This window comes from Balaenoptera ricei, chromosome 9, assembly GCF_028023285.1.
Source record: "Balaenoptera ricei isolate mBalRic1 chromosome 9, mBalRic1.hap2, whole genome shotgun sequence".
Classification (NCBI taxonomy): domain Eukaryota; kingdom Metazoa; phylum Chordata; class Mammalia; order Artiodactyla; family Balaenopteridae; genus Balaenoptera; species Balaenoptera ricei.
The window spans coordinates 14,129,264-14,150,786 of NC_082647.1; the positions used below are offsets into that span (position 1 = coordinate 14,129,264).

Sequence of the window (21,523 nt, forward strand, 5' to 3'; positions counted from 1 at the left end):
TCAAGGCTGGTCCCTCTCGGCTCACAGCCATTAAATGAATTCCTCTTGGGAACAACCTCCTTCACCCACCAGTGGTTCCATCAACACTAATTTCCTGGCCGGTCGGTGGGAGTTCGGGTGGGACGTTTTGGAAGTTTGAATGACTTCCCAGCACACTCCTGCCCCACCGCAGGGCATAACCTGCTCGCTGTGCTGTTAATCCTCGGCTCGGACCCACGGAGGTCGCGGGGCGGCTGCTAATTGATTTAAGATTCTCCCCGGGTCGGGAGGTGGCCCTGGCGGGGCTCTAATTTCCTCGGTTCGCAGAGCCAGAGCACACACGCAGCGTGCGCCGCTTTTCACTGCGCAGGAACTTCCCCGGCCTCTGCGTTCACTCAGAAACGCCGGAGCCGGCTGCTCGCACGCGCCCGCTGTCCCCCTCCCGGGGCCGCGCTCCCCGCGCCACCGCGCGTGTCCTCAGGGAGCCTCTGCCTCCCTCCGCCTCCCCCGCCCCGCGTGCCCTTCAGCCTGTCCCTCCGCCGGGCTGACGCGAGAGGAGCGCGGCGCGCGCGCCGGCGGCAGGACGACGTGCGCGAGACGCACGGCCCCGCGCGGAGCGCCGGAAGGAGCCGGGCCGGGACCTCGCGCGTCGTGCGCGCGCCGCCGCCAGCCGCCCGCGGCCCCCTCCCCCCCACCCAGCGCCCGGCTGTGGCATCGCGCGCGCGCGCGCACTGAGGCACCGCCGCCGCTGCCGCGGCTGCTGCTCCGGCTGCTGCAGGAGGCGGCGCTGGCTGGCGGCTGCGCTCGCTCCAGTCGGCAAGCGGAGCAGCGAGCGAGCGTGTGTGTGTTTTTTAAAGATGGCCGGAGCGGCGGCGGCGGTGGCCGCGGGAGCAGCAGCTGGAGCCGCCGCGGCAGCCGTGTCGGTAGCGGCTCCGGGCCGGGCCTCGGCGCCCCCGCCGCCCCCGCCGGTGTACTGTGTGTGCCGGCAGCCGTACGACGTGAACCGCTTCATGATCGAGTGCGATATCTGCAAGGACTGGTTCCACGGCAGGTAAATAAGCCCCTTCTAGCCCCGCCGCCGCCGCCGGCCACCGGCCAACCGCCGCCTTCGCCGCTCCGGCCGCCCGCGCCGCCCTCCGCCCGGCCGCCGCACTGAGCGCCGAGGGGCCCCGGCGCCGAGCCCCCGGCCCGGGCAGCGGGGCGCGCGGGGCCCCGGGCTCGCCGGGCGCCGGGCGGGCTACGGGGGCTGGTGGGATCGCCCGGCCGGGCGAAGAGTCGCCACAACAAACGGGAACAAAGGGGACCAGCCGAGAAGTTGGCAGGGGGAGACCGGGGCGAGGGGACGCGTCCGGGGCAGGCGCCGGCGGAGGCGGCGGGCGGAGCGCCGGCCCGGCCCGCCGCCCCTCGCCGCACCCGCAGCCCGCCGCCGCCCCGCCCGCCCGGGGCTCCCGGCCCGGAGTCGCCGCCCGGCCGGCCGCCGTGCCCGGCCGGCCGCCGCGCCTTCCTTCCGGGCGGCGACCGGCTGGCCCCGGCCCGGGGTCTCCAGAAATTGCCCTCCTTCCCCCCGCCTCCGCCCGCGGGTCGCGGTCGCGCCCCCTTCCCCGGTCTTTATCAAACTTCCTCGGCCGCAGGGCGCTGAGACGGGGGCGTCGGTAGCGCCAGCCCGGCGGGGCTCCGCGGAGTAAACAGAGCAACAGATGAGGCACTCTCGGGGACTTGAAAGATGCCAGTCGGAAGTTCGGGCCGGGGGTCCCGGGCGGGGCGGCGGGGCGGCTCGGGTCGTGGCCTCCACCCGCCACCCGGGCGCAACCCGTCCCGGCGGGGGTGGAGCGGATGGAGTGGGCAGCGGGGCCCGAAGGGACAGCCTCTCGTCCCCAACCCCCCGCGTCGCCCCCGCGCCGCAGCCCAAACTTTACAAAGAGTGAAATTTCCTGTCGCCCGAGGGGCCGGCGACAGCCGGGCGGCCCGGGGCTAGCGCCCGGGGGCCTGGTGCGGGCGAACTTTCGCCGGACGGTGGGGATTTCGGGTCGGGTGGCGGGGGCGGCGAGCGTCGCCCTCTGCCTCGGCCGCCGCCTGTGTTTCGGGTTTGACGTTTGTGAGAGCTTGGGCCGCCTCCGCCGCCGAGCCGCCGACTCGTGTGTTTTGTAATCAAAGTGTGAGGCTAATAAAGGGCGGCGCCACAGCCTCTTGACTCCGGCGTGGGAGGGATTCGCAGGCATTTAAACAAAGAAACTAGTTGAGGTTGGGCTCCCAAAGTCCTTATTTGGGTCTTGTGGCAAAGCCTGAGGTCACTTTTAGGTGATGCAGGTTTCCCGAGCACCGTTTCATGTCGTATCTGGGCGAGAGTACGCTCGCGGGTAAGAGCAGATATGGTGACTGTGATTGTAGGAAGTGTCCTTTGATTGACAGCAGGACATTTAAATACAGCCTCCGCTCCCCCCCTCCCCAATTTTGCAGAAACGCTACACGACCAGGCCAGATGTCTTAGTCTCCCTCTACTGGACCTGGGAGAGAAAACCAGTTAAATTACAGCGTTCTTGTCAGTGTTTAGTGCTAGGTACAGTTGGTTTTATTTAATTTTCAGCTACAGCTAGTTTTCATCAGTTTTCAGGTTGCACAGTTCTGACAGCACAACAACAGAGGGGGGGAAAAAACCCAACAAATTGTCACTGTAAAAGAAGGACAGCATCCTTATTTTGTATATCAGATAATCTTTTAATAGTCTGGTGTATGCTGGGAATGTTATTGCAAATGTGCCGCTTTGTAATAAGAATAAATTATGTAAAGTGCTTTCTTTATTACTTGAAACCGATGTTTCGCCTATATTTTGATTGTATGTAAAACTGAAATATGAAGATACCAAGTTTTGCCAATTCTATTTCTACATCCTCTTTTCCCATCATAGGCAACCAGAATAGAGATTATCCAAAAATCTAGGTTACATATAGAATAAAACCCAAATCCCTGGTGATTATGTAAATACTTATTTTTTTCAAAGAACTATTTTAGCTGCATAAGAAATTTGTCCCATGGTACAATGTAGAGACTTGATGGGTTAATAAATTTTTGGCTACAATTTTATTTATCTTAATTTAAGTAACACTATAACCATGAAAAGCTGCAGGTAGTTTATGGAGAATTTTGTTAATACATTTAAATACAAATTCATAAATAGGAGGAGTTGAAGGGAGAATAAAGAGGCTGTGTGTGAAGGAGGGAGAGCAGGGCCAAAACAAGTATGGTCTCCTTTGTCACATAGATTTGTGTGACTTTATATCTGTGGAAGTGACTTTGAAAAGTGCTTTTTGAACCCAGGGCTTTTTTGACCAGCAATCCTTGATAAGTTAATGTGATTCAGATGTCAAAAGTTAGAAAATTTAGTGATAATGTCCTGCCATGCTTATTAGCAAGTTTAATTCTTAATGAAACATTGGTAATTTGGGGTCCATATGTTTTTCCTGTAATCAATATTTACTTTGTTTATTGTACCACAGAATGAATGCTTTGTTGAACACAGCAAAATGTTCCTCAGGTATTAATTATTAAACAACTGTCATTTGCTTATGTGAGAATTGGCCCCTAAAGTACCAAAGTACAACTTTAACCCCCATGCTCAGCTTTCCTTTGGTTTCCAGGGATGGTCCATCTGCAGAAGAGAAAGAGAGGGTAGGAGGGTGGATACAGAGAATTGTCTTTCCTGGATAACTTCTTGGTACTTTTATTTTTTTCGAGTAGAAGAATTTTTTAAACTCAAGGAGTCAGTAGATTTTGGTATAAATTTGGGTTAACTCTGCCTGGAGTTTCTGACATCTGGAAATCCGAAAAGTTTTTGCCCTAATTTATCCTGAGTGGGAAGGAAGATCCTCCCTTGATGCTTTTTAGCCAGGCATGAGGGCAGATGGAATCAGCTTCCTCCAGGTTTGAGGCTTTTGAACTTTGACTGCATCCTTGGTGTTCAGGAATTCCAGTCCCTCAGTCTGCCTAAGCCTTTTCTGTAAGTGAGAGGGGAAAAGAACATGTGCCCAGGGTACAACATATAATTGATACCTTAGGGGCAGCAAGCTGAGGAATTAACAGGATTTTCCTGGGCAGGTTCCTTCCAACCTAGAGATGGAGTTTTTCCTCTCTGAGTCCTTGGTGGAAGTAAGACAATGGAGATCTTTCTTGACAATGCCCTACCCCCTACTAATCTCTAGGATAGATGTCTTTCATAGAGCTTTTATATCATCCTATGCAAAATGGCATCATTGCCCTGATTCAGTTGTATTATAATGTCTTTTGTCTCGCCATTATAATGTAAACACCTTTATTTATTAGTCTTGTTAGTCATATATTCATGTTGATTGGCAAAAGTAACATATTGTAGAAAAATTGAGAGGTATAGAAGAGAATCAAGAATATGAAATTACCCATGTCTTCCAGTGATTACCAGTATTTTAACATTTAAGGTATACATATGTATTTTTAAAAATGAAACAAAACTAGGAATTTATTTATGCGTTCTACTGTTACCTATCATTCATTAATGTATACTTTTTCCTATATCTTTAATGTTCTTTGAGAAACATTTTCAGTGGCTGCATAGAGTTTAATTTCATGGAAGTACAGTACATTTCAAAATCATTCTCCTCATGTTAGTTTTTTACTTTGTTTACTAGTTTTTCTTCTATTTCCTAATGATGGATGGTTGATTGACATCCTTCTGAATAAACCATTGTTGAGCATCTCTAATCATTTCCTTAGAATAAATCAAATGAGTTAATACATGTAAAACACTTAGAAGAAGATCTGGCCCATGTAAATACTCAGTAAGAAATTTCCTTGAAGTAGAGTTATTAGTCACAGGGCATAGATATTTTTAGACTTCTTGTGCCTATTGCCAGAATGTCTTTCAGAAAGGTTATTTCAGTTTATACTCCCACCTACTGCCTACTTGCGTTTCCCTGGATTCTCACTAAGGTATTATTAACCATTATCTCCCTCCCCCCGGCCCCCCCAAAAAACCCCCAAACAAACAAAAATGTTGCCATTCTGCAGATACCAAAAGACATACCCATGAACCCAGAAGCCCATTCATGGCAGCACTATTCATATTATCCCCAAACTGGAGCAACTTAACTATCATCAATAGTCGATTATATAAACTGTGGTATAATCATAAAATGGAATGCTACTTAGCCATAAAGAAGGAATGCACTACTGTTGTATGCAACAACGTGGGTGAATCCCACGGATATAAGGTTGAACAAAAGAAGACCGACATGAAAGCATATACTGTTTGATTCTACTTATATGAAGTTCAAGTACAGGCATAATTGAGTAGAAGTCAGACTAGTATTGATACTCACCTCTCTGGGGGTATTTACTGAGAGGAGGCTCAAGGGAGCTTCTGAGGTGCAGGAAATGTTCTATATCTTGGTCTTGGGTTGTTGTTACATGAGTGTATACAGATGGAAAAGTTCACTGAGCTGTATGGGCACTGAAGATTTTTTTAAAACTTTATTACACTTCAAACATTAAAATAAAAAGTTTAAAAAGTTAAAAATTTGCCACTTTAGTAGCTGACACATAGTATTTTGTAATTTTACTTCATTTCTTTTTCCGGACACAAGGGACTGCCTCTTGTGTTTTATCAAGTATGCTGTTGGCTTTGGCCCAGTTTGCAGTATGCCTGGCGCTGTTCTTGGTGCTAGGAATATAGCGATGAACAAAGTCCTTGCTATCCTGTAACTTACATTCTGTGGAGGTGGGGATGGTGGGGAAGTGGGATAGTTGAGTAAATATACATGGCAAAAGAATGCTAAGTGCTGTGAAGAAAAATTGAGTTAGGAGAAGAGAGAGGACTGGGGGTGGTATAAGGCTGCTTTCATACGGTGTGATTATGGAAGGCTTTGTGAAGGAGCCATTTGAACACTAGAAAATTTTGGATTTCACTCAGAGCAAATAGTCAAATATTTTGAGTGGAGGAATAAACGATCTGACTTAACCTTTAAAAGGTTCACTCTGGCTGCTACATGGAGAAAATACTGGAGGGGGAGGCAAAGGTGACAGGCAGGTGAGTAAGAAAGCTATTGTGATAATCCAGGTGAGGGATGATTTTAAATGTTTGAGTGGTTTTGGTAATTTACAAATGTCCTATATTAATTTTCATTCCTGAAGTTTGAATGAACGAAGAGCCTGGTTTATGGGGATAGAAGCATTTTACCTAGAATAATGCTACTGGATAGGAGTTTCTCAGCTACTCACTCTTAGAGTCCCAGGAACTCAGCCGAACACTTAATGAATGCTTTGCCAAGTTCTAGGCACTGTCTAACTGCGTTAGCTGTATTAATTAACTCATCTAACTCTCACTGTAACCTTGCTGGGTAAGTGTTATTATCATCTCCATTTTACAGATGAGGAATCTGAGGGTTGAGAGGTTGGTAACTTTCCCAGGGTTGCAGAGCTAGAAGGTCATAGAGCCAGACCTGATCTCTGTCTCTGTCGTGGGGTGGGGGTGGGGGAGGGGTGTGATGCAGGTAAAACAGATGTGCCAGAGCTCCAGAGAAATACATCTGTAAACATCTTCCTTTTTTCCCTTTATTAAAATTATTTTCTTTGGCGTAAATATGTTTACAATGATCATAACTGCCTTGGGAACAGAGTATGAAATCATTATTTGAAAAGTTTTATAATTAACTCTGTTTCATCCTTATTATAATGGATTTCTTATTGGAGCGTATTTTGATTTTTCTTAATGTTAAGGATGGGAATTATTTTTAAAATTTGTTTTATCTACGTTTCTGCTTAATGATCAAGTCTTTTAGTATTATAAACTTAATAGGTGAACATGTATCTCCCTGTAAGAGACAAAAAGTCCATTTATTGAGTTTCTCAACATCTTTTTTTGATGTGACAGTTTATCATAGGAGAATATATGAGTATTTTCTTCATATGTTTCACTTATAATAGTATTCTACATATATACTCAATTTTGCTATTTGAACTAAAATATGTTGTGAAATGGAGTCTTCTCTCAGAATGCTTAGTGGCACTAACATATAGTTCTCTCATCAAGCTTTAAAACTTTTTAAACCATCAGTTTGGGGCAGATTTCTGCTTGGTATGCTGTCATATCCTGCATTCTTAGGTATGAAATTGAGTTTACTGAACACGTAAAGGGGATGAATGCCTTTATATTTGATGGTCTGACATGGTGGGGCTCAAGAATAAGAACAGAACAGGAGTAAGTAAAGGAATTTGATTATAAAGCAAGCTTTGGTTGGTTTGAGCAGTTGAAACCCCACAATAATTTGCACAGTTTTTGAACAGTTGGTCAGTGCTGATGTTGCAGCTGCTACCAAGTGTCTAATTCTTTTTGGAAGTCACATTTTATTACTGTAGTGATTGCCTACTTACTTTTCCATTAATATTAATATTATACTTTTTCCATTAATTATGGTGTGAATAAATGGTAACATGATTTTTTTAAAAAAATTAATTAATTAATTTATTTTTGGCTGTGTTGGATCTTTGTTGCTGTGCGTGGGCTTTCTCCAGTTGCGGCGAGCCGGGCTACTCTTCGTTGCAGTGGCAGGCTTCTCTTTGTGGTGGCTTCTCTTGTTGTGGAGCACGGGCTCTAGGCAGGTGGGCTTCAGTAGTTGTGGCTCACGGGCTCTAGAGCGCAGGCGCAGTAGTTGTGGCGCACGGGCTTAGTTGCTCCATGGCACGTGGGATCTTCCCAGACCAGGGCTTGAACCCGTGTCTCCTGCATTGGCAGGCGGATTCTTAACCACTACACCACCAGGGAAGTCCGACATATGATTTTTGTATGTATTTGTGTGAGCCCTGGTTCCTTTTATTGGAGAATGGTTGTTAGAAACCAAGGTCTGGCACTCGGTAGGCTCATTGCTTCTAGACGTTCTCAGTGGACAGAACTAGGAAATACTCTAATCACGCACATGCACACACACCTGTATTTGTGTTTATGTCTATTTGTACTAAAACCATAAAACTTTATAGTGATACCTTTGATTCTAATCTAACACCACAGGGTTCATTTTAAACTTCCTCCTTTCCTTACTGTTGACTTTGTTGACTAACAGAAACGCAGCTCTCATTATCTACAATATATTTATTTGTTCAATCCTAGTGTATACATAAAGTACATAAAGTAGTTCTCAAATTGCTAACCCATACCCTTCTGAGAAACCCAGTTTGCTAAGTAGATTACAGTATTTGTGTGTAGGTTTTGTTTTGTTTTGTTTTTGTCTTTAGCCTTATAATATCTAGGCAGAAAACCGTTTTCTAAAGTTAACTTCTTTTCTTCTACTTTAGTGTGTTATTTATTTGTAATATAGTTCAGGTTTATTTGTTACTGTTTATGTTGCATTTTGGATTCCTCCTCTGTCCTGGTTGGTTTTAATTGTTGGTTTATATTTTGGGTATGTGGAACATTACTGTGGTTCTAAGAAGCCAGAAGTTACATGAAAAGGTATACTCACAAGTGTCTTGCCCTCTTCACTCCTCCTACCCCTCCCGGTCCCCCATCTCCCCGATCCCCACGAGTGATCATTCTCTTTAGTTTCTGGTTTATCCTTTCTGTGTGGAGTTTTTTGTTCATTTTCCCACAAATGTGCAGATCCTTGTGTGTTTTCTTATATCTACTTTTTTTTACACTGTGTAGCATACGATGAATACTCTTCACTTTGCTTTTTTTTACTTGACGGTGTATACTGGAAATCACTCCATGTCAGTTCATAGAGCTCTTCTTTATTCTTTTTAACAGCTGTACGGTACTCCTTTGTGTGCATGTACCCTGTTTTATTCATCCATTTTCTTGTGTATGGGCATTTAGGTTGTTTATCACATTTTATAGTTATAAACAATGCTGTAATGAATAACCTTGTGCATATGTATTTTCATATTAATGGAGGTATATCTTCAGGTTAGATTGCTAGAAGTGGGATTACTTGGTCAGAAGATTAAGTGCATTGTTTTGTCAGGATTACCAGATTTCCCTCCAGAATGGTTGGACTAGCTTTCATTCCCACCAGCAGTGTAGGAAAGTGCAGCTTTCTCCACATTCTTGTCATCAGGATGTGTTGTCATGTTTTTAATCTTTGCCAATCTGATAGGTGACAAATGGTATCCACGTTTTGATCTGCATAGCTCTAATTACAAATGAGTTTGAACAACTTTTCATGGGGCTGAGGGCCATTTTCCTTCCTTCTTTCTTTCTTTCTTTTCTTTTCTTTTTTTTTTTTTTTTTTAGAATCATCTGTTTATATATTCTGAGAGCCCCTGCATGTGTTTGAGCAAGCATACCATGGGATGGTTAATGGAAACTAGTTGAACGTTAAGATTCACTTACTGGCATGGACATATATACACTACCAAATGTAAAATAGATAGCTAGTGGGAAGAAGCCGCATAGCACAGGGAGATCAGCTCGGTGCCCTGTGACCACCTAGAGGGGTGGGATAGGGAGGATGGGAGGGAGATGCAAGAGGGAGGAGATATGGGAATATACGTATATGTATAGCTGATTCACTTTGCTATAAAGCAGAAACTAATACACCATTGTAAAGCAGTTATACTCCAATAAAGATGTTAAAAAAAAGAAGATTCACTTACTGGGTTGGTTTGTCATTCATCTCAATATTGCTAGCCACCATGATGGTTTTGACTTTAATTTCAATTTTTGTGGGTTTTTTGGAGAAAATTTCAAACATAAACAAATAAATAGGATTATATAATAGGCTTCCAGATAACCATCACTCCACCTTAGTGATTATCAATTCATTCATGACCAATCTTGTTTCATCTAACCCTGCCCCCATTTCCCTTGCACTTGGTGTTATTCTGAAGCGAACTGGTGATGTGTCATTATATCTGTGAGCATTTCAGCATGTATATCTATTAAGATAAGGCCCCTTTTAAGAAAAACTACAATACCTTTAAAACAACTAAAAATAATTGAAAATTGTGTAATATCAGTATTCAGTGTTCAAATTTTCAGTTGTATCATAAATGTCATAATATTTTTTAGTATTTTGGTGTAGTAAATGGTAAATACAGTAACTTTTGGTATTATAGTTTGAATCAAGGTCCAAATAAGGTCCACACATTATGATTAGTTGATGTGTCTCTTAATCCGTAGCAGTGGTTCTCAACTGGGTGCGATTTCGCCTCCCAGGGGACACTTGGCAATGTCTAGAGACATTTTTTATTTTGGCAGGGGGATGGGGTGGGGTTGTTCCTGGCGTGTCATAGGCAGAGGGCAGGGATGCTGCTAAATGTCCCGCACAGAGCAGCTCCTACGAGAGAGGATTCTCTGATCCTAAATGTCAGTAGTGCTGCTGTTGGAAAACCCTCATCTGTAGATTTTCCTCATGTTTGTTTTCTTCCTTTGCAATTTATTTGTTGCAGAAAGTGGTTGTTTATCCTCTAAAGTTTTCCACTTTCTGGATTTTGCTTATTACATCCTTGCAGTATCTTTCAACATGTTCCTCTCTTTCCTGTAAATTGGTAGTTGGAGCTAGATAAGCTTGATCAGATTCAGGTTTTTCCCGCCAAGAATATTTTGTAAGTGGGTGGTGTAGTCTTCTATCAGGAGGCATGAAATGTCTGGTTGTTTCTCTTTTTGTCATGTTTGCTGCCATTGATCAGTGCCAGTATCCATTCATACATTCATTAGCAGTTGCAAAATGATATTTTAATTATAAAATTTCTTCTTCATTTGTTAGCTGGAATACTTCTATAAAGAGAAAACTTTCCTTCGTCTACTCCTTTGGTTACCATTTGTATAGGAGAGGTAGATTTAAACGCTTGATTCGGGCTTCCCTGCTGGCGCAGTGATGAAGAATCCGCTTGCCAATGCAGGGGACGTGGGTTTGAGCCCTGGTCCGGGAAGATCTCACATGCCGCGGAGCAACTAAACCGGTGTGCCACAACTACTGAGCCTGCGCTCTAGAGGCTGTGAGCCACAACTACTGAACCCGCATGCCACAACTGCTGAAGCCCGCATGCCTGGAGCCTGTGCTCTGCAACAAGAGAAGCCACCGCAATGAGAAGCCCGCGCACCACGACGAAGAGAAAGGTCACCACAACTAGAGAAAGCCCGTGCGCAGCAACGAAGACCCAACGCAGCCACAAATAAAATAAATAAATTTAAAAAAAATGATAATAAGATGGGGGAATTCCCTAAAAACAAAAAAAAAGCTTGATTCTTTCCCTTCATCACTAGTTTTGAAATTCATTGGCTCATTAGCATCCTCTATTGGTTATTAAAGGAAAAATTCAGTGTATAATATTTATTAGCTTTAAGTAATATGAAGTAAAATGGTGAATTTTAAAAAAGGTCCGTGTCTCCTTTGACCACATAACTTGTAATTAAAAAACAAAAACAAACCCCCAAAAATCTGGTGAGAAATTCAAGCAATATAGAAGGATAAAAAAGTGAAATGTGAGACATTCACAGAAAGACAGACAAGATGAAAAGGCAGAGGGCTATATACCAGATGAAGGAACAAGATAAAACCCCAGAAAAATAACTAAATGAAGTGGAGATAGGCAACCTTCCAGAAAAAGAATTCAGAATAATGATAGTGAAGATGATCCAGGACCTCGGAATAAGAATGGAGACAAAGATCGAGAAGATGCAAGAAATGTTTAACAAAGAGTTAGAAAAATTAAAGAACAAACAAACAGATGAACAATACAATAACTGAAATGAAAACTACACTAGAAGGAATCAATAGCAGAATAACTGAGGCAGAAGAACGGATAAGTGACCTGGAAGACAGAATGGTGGAATTCACTGCTGCAGAACAGACTAAAGAAAAAAGAATGAAAAGAAATGAAGACAGCCTAAGAGACCTCTGGGACAACATTAAACGCAACAACATTCGCATTATAGGGGTCCCAGAAGGAGAAGAGAGAGAGAAAGGACCAGAGAAAATATTTGAAGAGATTATAGTCGAAAACTTCCCTAACATGGGAAAGGAAATAGCCACCCAAGTCCAGGAAGTGCAGCAAGTCCCATACAGGATAAACCCAAGGAGAAACACGCTGAGACACATAGTAATCAAAGTGGCAAAAATTAAAGACAAAGAAAAATTATTGAAAGCAGCAAGGGCAAAACGACAAATAACATACAAGGGAACTCCCATAAGGTTAACAGCTGATTTCTCAGCAGAAACTCTACAGGCCAGAAGGGAGTGGCATGATACACTTAAAGTGATGAAAGGGAAGAACCTACAACCAAGATTACTCTACCCGGCAAGGATCTCATTCAGATTTGATGGAGAAGTCAAAAGCTTTACAGACAAGCAAAAGCTAAGAGAATTCAGCACCACCAAACCAGCTCTACAACAAATGCTAAAGGAACTTCTCTAAGCGGGAAACACAAGAGAAGAAAAGGACATACAAAAACAAACCCAAAACAATTAAGAAAATGGTCATAGGAACATACATATCGATAATTACCTTAAACGTGAATGGATTAAATGCTCCAACCAAAAGACATAGACTGGCTGAATGGATACAAAAACAAGACCCATATATATGCTGTCTACAAGAGACCCACTTCAGACCTAGGGACACATACAGACTGAAAGTGAGGGGATGGAAAAAGATATTCCATGCAAATGGAAATCAAAAGAAAGCTGGAGTAGCTATACTCATATCAGATAAAATAGACTTTAAAATAAAGAATGTTACAAGAAACAAGGAAGGACACTACATAATGATCAAGGGATCAATCCAAGAAGAAGATATAACAATTATAAATATATATGCACCCAACATAGGAGCACCTCAATACATAAGGCAACTGCTAACAGCTATAAAAGAGGAAATTGACAGTAACACAATAATAGTGGGGGACTTTAACAGCCCACTTACACCAATGGACAGATCATCCAAAATGAAAATAAATAAGGAAACAGAAGCTTTAAATGACACAATAGACCAGATAGATTTAATTGATATATATCGGACATTCCATCCAAAAACAGCAGATTACACGTTCTTCTCAAGTGCGCACGGAACATTCTCCAAGATAGATCACATCTTGGGTCACAAATCAAGCCTCAGTAAATTTAAGAAAATTGAAATCATATCAAGCATCTTTTCTGACCACAACGCTATGAGATTAGAAATGAATTACAGGGAAAAAAACGTAAAAAGGACAAACACATGGAGGCTAAACAATACGTTACTAAATAACCAAGAGATCACTGAAGAAATCAAAGAGGAAATCAAAAAATACCTAGAGACAAATGACAATGAAAACACGACGACCCAAAACCTATGGGATGCAGCAAAAGCAGTTCTAAGAGGGAAGTTTATAGCTATACAAGCCTACCTAAAGAAACAAGAAAAAGCTCAAGTAAACAATCTAACCTTACACTTAAAGAAACTAGAGAAAGAAGAACAAACAAAACCCAAAGTTAGCAGAAGGAAAGAAATCATAAAGATCAGAGCAGAAATAAATGAAATAGAAACAAAGAAAACAATAGCAAAGATCAATAAAACTAAAAGTTGGTTCTTTGAGAAGATAAACAAAATTGATAAGCCATTAGCCAGACTCATCAAGAAAAAGAGGGAGAGGACTCAAATCAATAAAATTAGAAATGAAAAAGGAGAAGTTACAACAGACACCGCAGAAATACAAAGCATCCTAAGAGACTACTACAGGCATCTCTATGCCAATAAAATGGACAACCTGGAAGAAATGGACAAATTCTTAGAAAGGTATAACCTTCCAAGACTGAACCAGGAAGAAACAGAATATGAACAGACCAATCACAAGCACTGAAATTGAAACTGTGATTAAAAACCTTCCAACAAACAAAAGTCCAGGACCAGATGGCTTCACAGGTGAATTCTATCAAACATTTAGAGAAGAGCTAACACCTATCCTTCTCAAACTCTTCCAAAATATTGCAGAGGGAGGAACACTCCCAAACTCATTCTACGAGGCCACCATCACCCTGATACCAAAACCAGACAAAGATGTCACAAAGAAAGAAAACTACAGGCCAATATCACTGATGAACATAGATGCAAAAATCCTCAACAAAATACTAGCAAACAGAATCCAACAGCACATTAAAAGGATCATACACCATGATCAAGTGGGGTTTATCCCAGGAATGCAAGGATTCTTCAATATACGCAAATCAATCAATGTGATACACCATATTAACAAATTGAAGGAGAAAAACCATATGATCATCTCAATAGATGCAGAGAAAGCTTTCGACAAAATTCAACACCCATTTATGATAAAAGCCCTGCAGAAAGTAGGCATAGAGGGAACTTTCCTCAACATAATAAAGGCCATATATGACAAACCCACAGCCAACATTGTCCTCAATGGTGAAAAACTGAAACCATTTCCACTAAGATCAGGAACAAGACAAGGTTGCCCACTCTCACCACTATTATTCAACATAGTTTTGGAAGTGTTAGCCACAGCAATCAGAGAAGACAAAGAAATAAAAGGAATCCAAATCGGAAAAGAAGAAGTAAAGCTGTCACTATTTGCAGATGACATGATACTATACATAGAGAATCCTAAAGAGGCTACCAGAAAACTCCTAGAGCTAATCAATGAATTTGGTAAAGTAGCAGGATACAAAATTAATGCACAGAAATCGCTTGCATTTCTATACACTAATGACGAAAAATCTGAAAGGGAAATTAAGAAAACACTCCCGTTTACCATTGCAACAAAAAGAATAAGATATCTAGGAATAAACCTACCTAAGGAGACAAAAGACCTGTATGCAGAAAATTATAAGACACTGATGAAAGAAATTAAAGATGATACAAATAGATGGAGAGATATACCATGTTCCTGGATTGGAAGAATCAACATTGTGAAAATGACTCTACTACCCAAAGCAATCTACAGATTCAATGCAATCCCTATCAAACTACCACTGGCATTTTTCACAGAACTAGAACAAAAAATTTCACAATTTGTATGGAAACACAAAAGACCCCGAATAGCCAAAGCAATCTTGAGAACGAAAAATGGAGCTGGGGGAATCAGGCTCCCTGACTTCAGACTATACTACAAAGCTTCAGTAATCAAGACAGTTTGGTACTGGCACAAAAACAGAAATATAGATCAATGGAACAGGATAGAAAGCCCAGAGATAAACCCACACACATATGGTCACCTTATCTTTGATAAAGGAGGCAAGCATATACAGTGGAGAAAAGACAGCCTCTTCAATAAGTGGTGCTGGGAAAATTGGACAGGTACATGTAAAAGTATGAAATTAGAACACTCCCTGACACCATGCACAAAAATAAACTCCAAATGGATTAAAGACCTAAGTGTAAGGCCAGACACTATCAAACTCTTAGAGGAAAACATAGGCAGAACACTCTATGACATACATCACAGCAAGATTCTTTTTGACCCAGCTCCCAGAGAAATGGAAATAAGAACACAAATAAACAAATATGACCTAATGAAACTTAAAAGCTTTTGCACAGCAAAGGAAACCATAAACAAGACCAAAAGACAACCCTTAGAATGGGAGAAAATATTTGCAAATGAAGCAACTGACAAAGGATTAATCTCCAAGATTTACAAGCAGCTCATGCAGCTCAATAACAAAAAAACGAACAACCCAATCCAAAAATGGGCAGAAGACCTAAATAGACATTTCTCCAAAGAAGATATACAGATGGCCTACAGACACATGAAAGAATGCTCAACATCATTAATCATTAGAGAAATGCAAATCAAAACTACAATGAGATATCATCTCACACCGGTCAGAATGGCCATCATCAAAAAATCTAGAAACAATAAATGCTGGAGAGGGTGTGGAGGAAAGGGAACACTCTTGCACTGTTGGTGGGAATGTAAATTGATACAGCCACTATGGAGAACAGTATGGAGGTTCCTTAAAAAACTACAAATAGAACTACCATACGACCCAGCAATTCCACTACTGGGCATATACCCTGAGAAAACCATAGGTCAAAAAGTGTCATGTACCACAATGTTCATTGCAGCTCTATTTACAATAGCCAGGACATGGAAGCAACCTAAATGTCCATCGACAGACGAATGGATAAAGAAGATGTGGCACATATATACAATGGAATATTACTCAGCCATAAAAAGAAATGAAATGGAGGTATTTGTAATGAGGTGGATGGAGTTAGAGTCTGTCATACAGAGTGAAGTAAGTCAGAAAGAGAAAAACAAATACAGTATGCTAACACATATATACGGAATCTAAGGAAAAAAAAAAAAAAAAGGCCATGAAGAACCTAGTGGCAAGACGGGAATAAAGACACAGACCTACTAGAGAATGGACTTGAGGATATGGGGAGGGGGTGGGGTGAGATGTGACAGGGTAAGAGAGTGTCATGGACATATATACACTACCAAATGTAAAATAGATAGCTAGTGGGAAGCAGCCGCATAGCCCAGGGAGATCAGCTCGGTGCTTTGTGACCACCTAGAGGGGTGGGATGGGGAGGGTGGGAGGGAGGGAGATGCAAGAGGGAAGAGAAATGGGAACATATTGTATATGTATAACTGATTCACTTTGTTATAAAGCAGAAGCTAACACACTATTGTAAGGCAATTATACTTCAATAAAGATGTTTAAAAAAAAAAACAAAAAAAAAACCCAAAGTTAGCCGAAGGAAAGAAATCATAAAGATCAGAGCAGAAATAAATGAAATAGAAACAAAGAAAACAATAGCAAAGATCAATAAAACTAAAAGTTGGTTCTTTGAGAAGATAAACAAAATTGATAAGCCATTAGCCAGACTCATCAAGAAAAAGAGGGAGAGGACTCAAATCAATAAAATTAGAAATGAAAAAGGAGAAGTTACAACAGACACCGCAGAAATACAAAGCATCCTAAGAGACTACTACAGGCATCTCTATGCCAATAAAATGGACAACCTGGAAGAAATGGACAAATTCTTAGAAAGGTATAACCTTCCAAGACTGAACCAGGAAGAAACAGAATATGAACAGACCAATCACAAGTAATGAAATTGAAACTGTGATTAAAAATCTTCCAACAAACAAAAGTCCAGGACCAGATGGCTTCACAAGTGAATTCTATCAAACATTTAGAGAAGAGCTAACACCCATCCTTCTCAAACTCTTCCAAAAAATAGCAGAGGAAGGAACACTCCCAAACTCATTCTATGAGGCCACCATCACCCTGATACCAAAACCAGACAAAGATACTACAAAAAAAGAAAATTACAGACCAATATCACTGATGAATATAGATGCAAAAATCCTCAACAAAATACTAGCAAACAGAATCCAACAACACATTAAAAGGATCATACACCACGATCAAGTGGGATTTATGCCAGGGATGCAAGGATTCTTCCGTATATGCAAATCAATCAATGTGATACACCATATTAACAAATTGAAGAATAAAAACCATATGATCATCTCAATAGATGCAGAAAAAGCTTTTGACAAAATTCAACACCCATTTATGATAAAAACTCTCCAGAAAGTGGGCATAGAGGGAACCTACCTCAACATAATAAAGGCCATGTATGACAAACCCACAGCAAACATCATTCTCAATGGTGAAAAACTGGAAGCATTTCCTCTAAGATCAGGAACGAGACAAGGATGTCCACTCTCACCACTATTATTCAACATAGTTTTGGAAGCCCTAGCCACGGCAATCAGAGAAGAAAAAGAAATAAAAGGAATACAAAGTGAAAAAGAAGAAGTAAAACTGTTATTGTTTGCAGATGATATGATATTATACATAGGGAATCCTAAAGATGCCACCAGAAAACTACTAGAGCTAATCAATGAATTTGGTAAAGTTGCAGGATACAAAATTAATGCACAGAAATCTCTTGCATTCCTATACACTAATGATGAAAAATCTGAAGGAGAAATTATGGAAACACTCCCATTTACCACTGCAACAAAAAGAATAAAATACCTAGGAATAAACCTACCTAGGGAGACAAAAGACCTGTATGCAGAAAACTATAAGACACTGATGAAAGAAATTAAAGATGATACCAACAGGTGGAGAGATATACCATGTTCTTGGATTGGAAGAATCAATATTGTGAAAATGACTATACTACCCAAAGCAATCTACAGATTCAATGCAATACCTATCAAATTACCAATGGCATTTTTTACGGAACTAGAACAAATCATCTTAAAATCTGTATGGAGACACAAAAGACTCCGAATAGCCAAAGCAGTCTTGAGGGAAAAAAACGGAGCTGGAGGAATCAGACTCCCTGACTTCAGATTATACTACAAAGCTACAGTAATCAAGACAATATGGTACTGGCACAAAAACAGAAACATAGATCAATGGAACAAGATAGAAAGCCCAGAGAAACCCACGCACCTATGGTCAACTAATCTATGACAACGGAGGCAAGGATATACAGTGGAGAAAAGACAGTCTCTTCAATAAGTGGTGCTGGGAAGACTGGACAGCTACATGTAAAAGAATGAAATTAGAACACTCCCTAACACCATACACAAAAATGAACTCAAAATGGATTCGAGACCTAAATGTAAGACCGGACACTATAAAACTCTTAGAGGAAAACATAGGAAGAACACTCTTTGACATAAATCACAGCAAGATCTTTTTTGATCCACCTCCTAGAGTAATGGAAATAAAAACAAAAATAAACAAATGGGACCTAATGAAACGTCAAAGCTTTTGCACAACAAAGGAAACCGTAAACAAGACGAAAAGACAACCCTCAGAATAGGAGAAAATATTTGCAAACGAATCAACGGGCAAAGGATTAATCTCCAAAATATATAAAGAGTTCATGCAGCTCAATATTAAAGAAACAAACAACCCAATCCAAAAATGGGCAGAAGACCTAAATAGACATTTCTCCAAAGAAGACATACAGATGGCCAAGAAGCACGTGAAAAGATGCTCAACATCACTAATTATTAGAGAAATGCAAATCAAAACTACAATGACGTATCACCTCACACCAGTTAGAATGGGCATCATCAGAACATCTACAAACAACAAATGCTGGAGAGGGTGTGGAGAAAAGGGAACCCTCTTGCACTGTTGGTGGGAATGTAAATTGATACAGCCACTATGGAGAACAGTATGGAGGTTCCTTAAAAAACTAAAAATAGATTTACCATATGATCCAGCAATCCCACTACTGGGTATATACCCAGAGAAAACCATAATTCAAAAAGACACATGTACCCCAATGTTCATTGCAGCACTATTTACAATAGCCAGGACATGGAAGCAACCTAAATGCCCATCGACAGACGAATGGATAAAGAAGATGTGGTACATATATACAATGGAATATTACTCAGTCATAAAAAGGAATGAAATTGAGTCATTTGTTGAGACGTGGATGGATCTAGAGACTGTCATACATTGTGAAGTAAGTCAGAAAGAGAAAAACAAATATCGTATATTAACGCATGTATGTGGAACCTAGAAAAATGGTATAGATGAACCGGTTTGCAGGGCAGAAGTTGAGACACAGATGTAGAGAACAGACATATGGACACCAAGGGGGGAAAACTGTGGTGGGGTGGGGATGGTGGTGTGCTGAATTGGGCGATTGGGATTGACATGTATACACTGATTTGTATAAAATTGATGACTAATAAGAACCTGCAGTATAAAAAAACAAACAAAACAACTAATACTAAACTTTCATTGGGTTATCTCTATGGAAATATGTTAATATAAATGTTTCAGACATTATGTGAAATTTCTAAAAATCTTATATGTTCTGGTATAATGTTATGTCATAATTCTAGTTATTACTTTAAAATGTATATCTCAGAAAAAACTTAATGTCCTTGTCAATTGCACTATTATGAACTTTCATCAAATCTTTAACCGTGGTCATTTTTAAGTCTTTTGTCAGTTACAGACAGTTCTGGGTGTACTCTGATGCTTTTGCAAATATGTTCCTATAAAAGGGTTTCATCGTCAAGGAATTCATAGGAAAGACTCTGACAAGTACAGGTTTCTGGTAACTGTACTGCTGAACTGAATGAATAAGCATTTTCAGAACTCTAATGAAAAACTGATGAACTCATAAAAGTGCTAACAAAAGGTCAAGATGAAAAAAAAAATTAATTACATGGGACTGAGTGAACTGATGAGGATGATTATAATTTTTGTGACTTTCTGTTTGAATTAAAAAAAAAATCCCACAAGGACTCAGAGGCAAAGAATATAGAAATCAATTTTCACTGCAAAGTAAAGGAGCTGTTACAGTGGAGGATTACTGGATTGAATGTCAATATTATAACATAGTATAAGTGTGTTTCGTGTTTGGTAATTGCAGTCATTGTTGCTTTTGTTGTGGTCATCCATTTACAATGCTTGGTGTCAGTCTGTTTATCTCTTGTAAAAATAAAATACAGTGTGTGTGTGTGTGTGTGTGTGTGTGTGTGTGGAAAAAAAAAAGATGCTATAAACATCTGAAAAAAAAAAAGTGAAAAGTGAAAGTCTCTTGTCTCCTTCCTACAGTCCTCTTTCCCCAGTGGTAAACACCATTAACAATTTTGAATTTCCATCCAGATGGAAGGGTTCATATACGGTATACATGGTTTTGTACCTTGCTCTTTTTCATTTATTAAAATATTCTGCAGGTCTGGGAGAGATTTTCACATCAGCATATACAGATATCTCATTCTTTTTAATGGCTGTGTAGAATTCCATTCTGTGGATTTACCATAATTTACCTGGTTCTCTGTTGAGGAATTCTTCAGCTGGTTTCTCTTCTCTCTCTCTCTCTTCCTCTCTTTTTCTTGTATTTACTTAATAGTGCTGCAATGTATATATATTTGTGTGTTTATCTTTATTCTTGATGAGCATTTACATATTCTTAAGGTAAGTTCCTACATTATACAATTTGAAATTGTTTTTAGCTGTAGTCCTATTTACAATTTATTTTCTAAAGGGACTGTGGATCAAAGACGGGAAGCATAAGGAACACTGGTACTGAAGTATAAGTTTGATGAACTTAAACATACTAACTATGCACACATAAGATACTTCTTTACCAGTATGTAAGTTGCATTCATCTGGTAATTCTAATACATCAAAAAATCATCGTTAGAGGCAATACAATGACATATCCAATTTGTATTTTATTATGGGGAGGGGGAAATAAAACTCTTTCATAATGCTTTGTGGAGAAGTGCTGAACTCTTCCTTTGTAAACTGGAAGTGTTTTACTTGAGCACAAAACACAGAAATTCAAACATAATATTGACTTCTATTTATCAGTTAGTAATCATAACAGTCTGATATCATGCAATAAATCACGAAACTGCAAAAGCTGGAGGAAGCTATACCATTGTAGGTAATTTGGTGTTTTTTAATGCACAAAAGCTGTTGTCAGATGAGTGGTCCTATTTGACAAAGAAATTGGAATGTAGTCCACTGTGGTCCTTTTGATTTATACAGTGTCCTATGGATACTTTAATATTAATAAATATAGAAAAGAAAAGAAAATGGTCCTGGAATCTGTCTGGAAGTCCTGGAGA

The 21,523-nt window shown here is 40.8% G+C and overlaps 1 protein-coding gene across 1 annotated transcript in view; it reads left to right on the plus strand.

The window, feature by feature from the left end:
• The first annotated feature begins 797 nt into the window (after positions 1–797).
• Positions 798–21,523, plus strand: part of KDM7A (lysine demethylase 7A) — an 87,748-nt gene continuing 67,022 nt past the window's right edge. Inside the window, exon 1 of the mRNA XM_059933229.1 lies at positions 798–1,030. Coding sequence (XP_059789212.1) covers positions 837–1,030 — 194 coding nt within the window. The 5' untranslated portion in view covers positions 798–836. The remainder of the gene's footprint in view (positions 1,031–21,523) is intronic.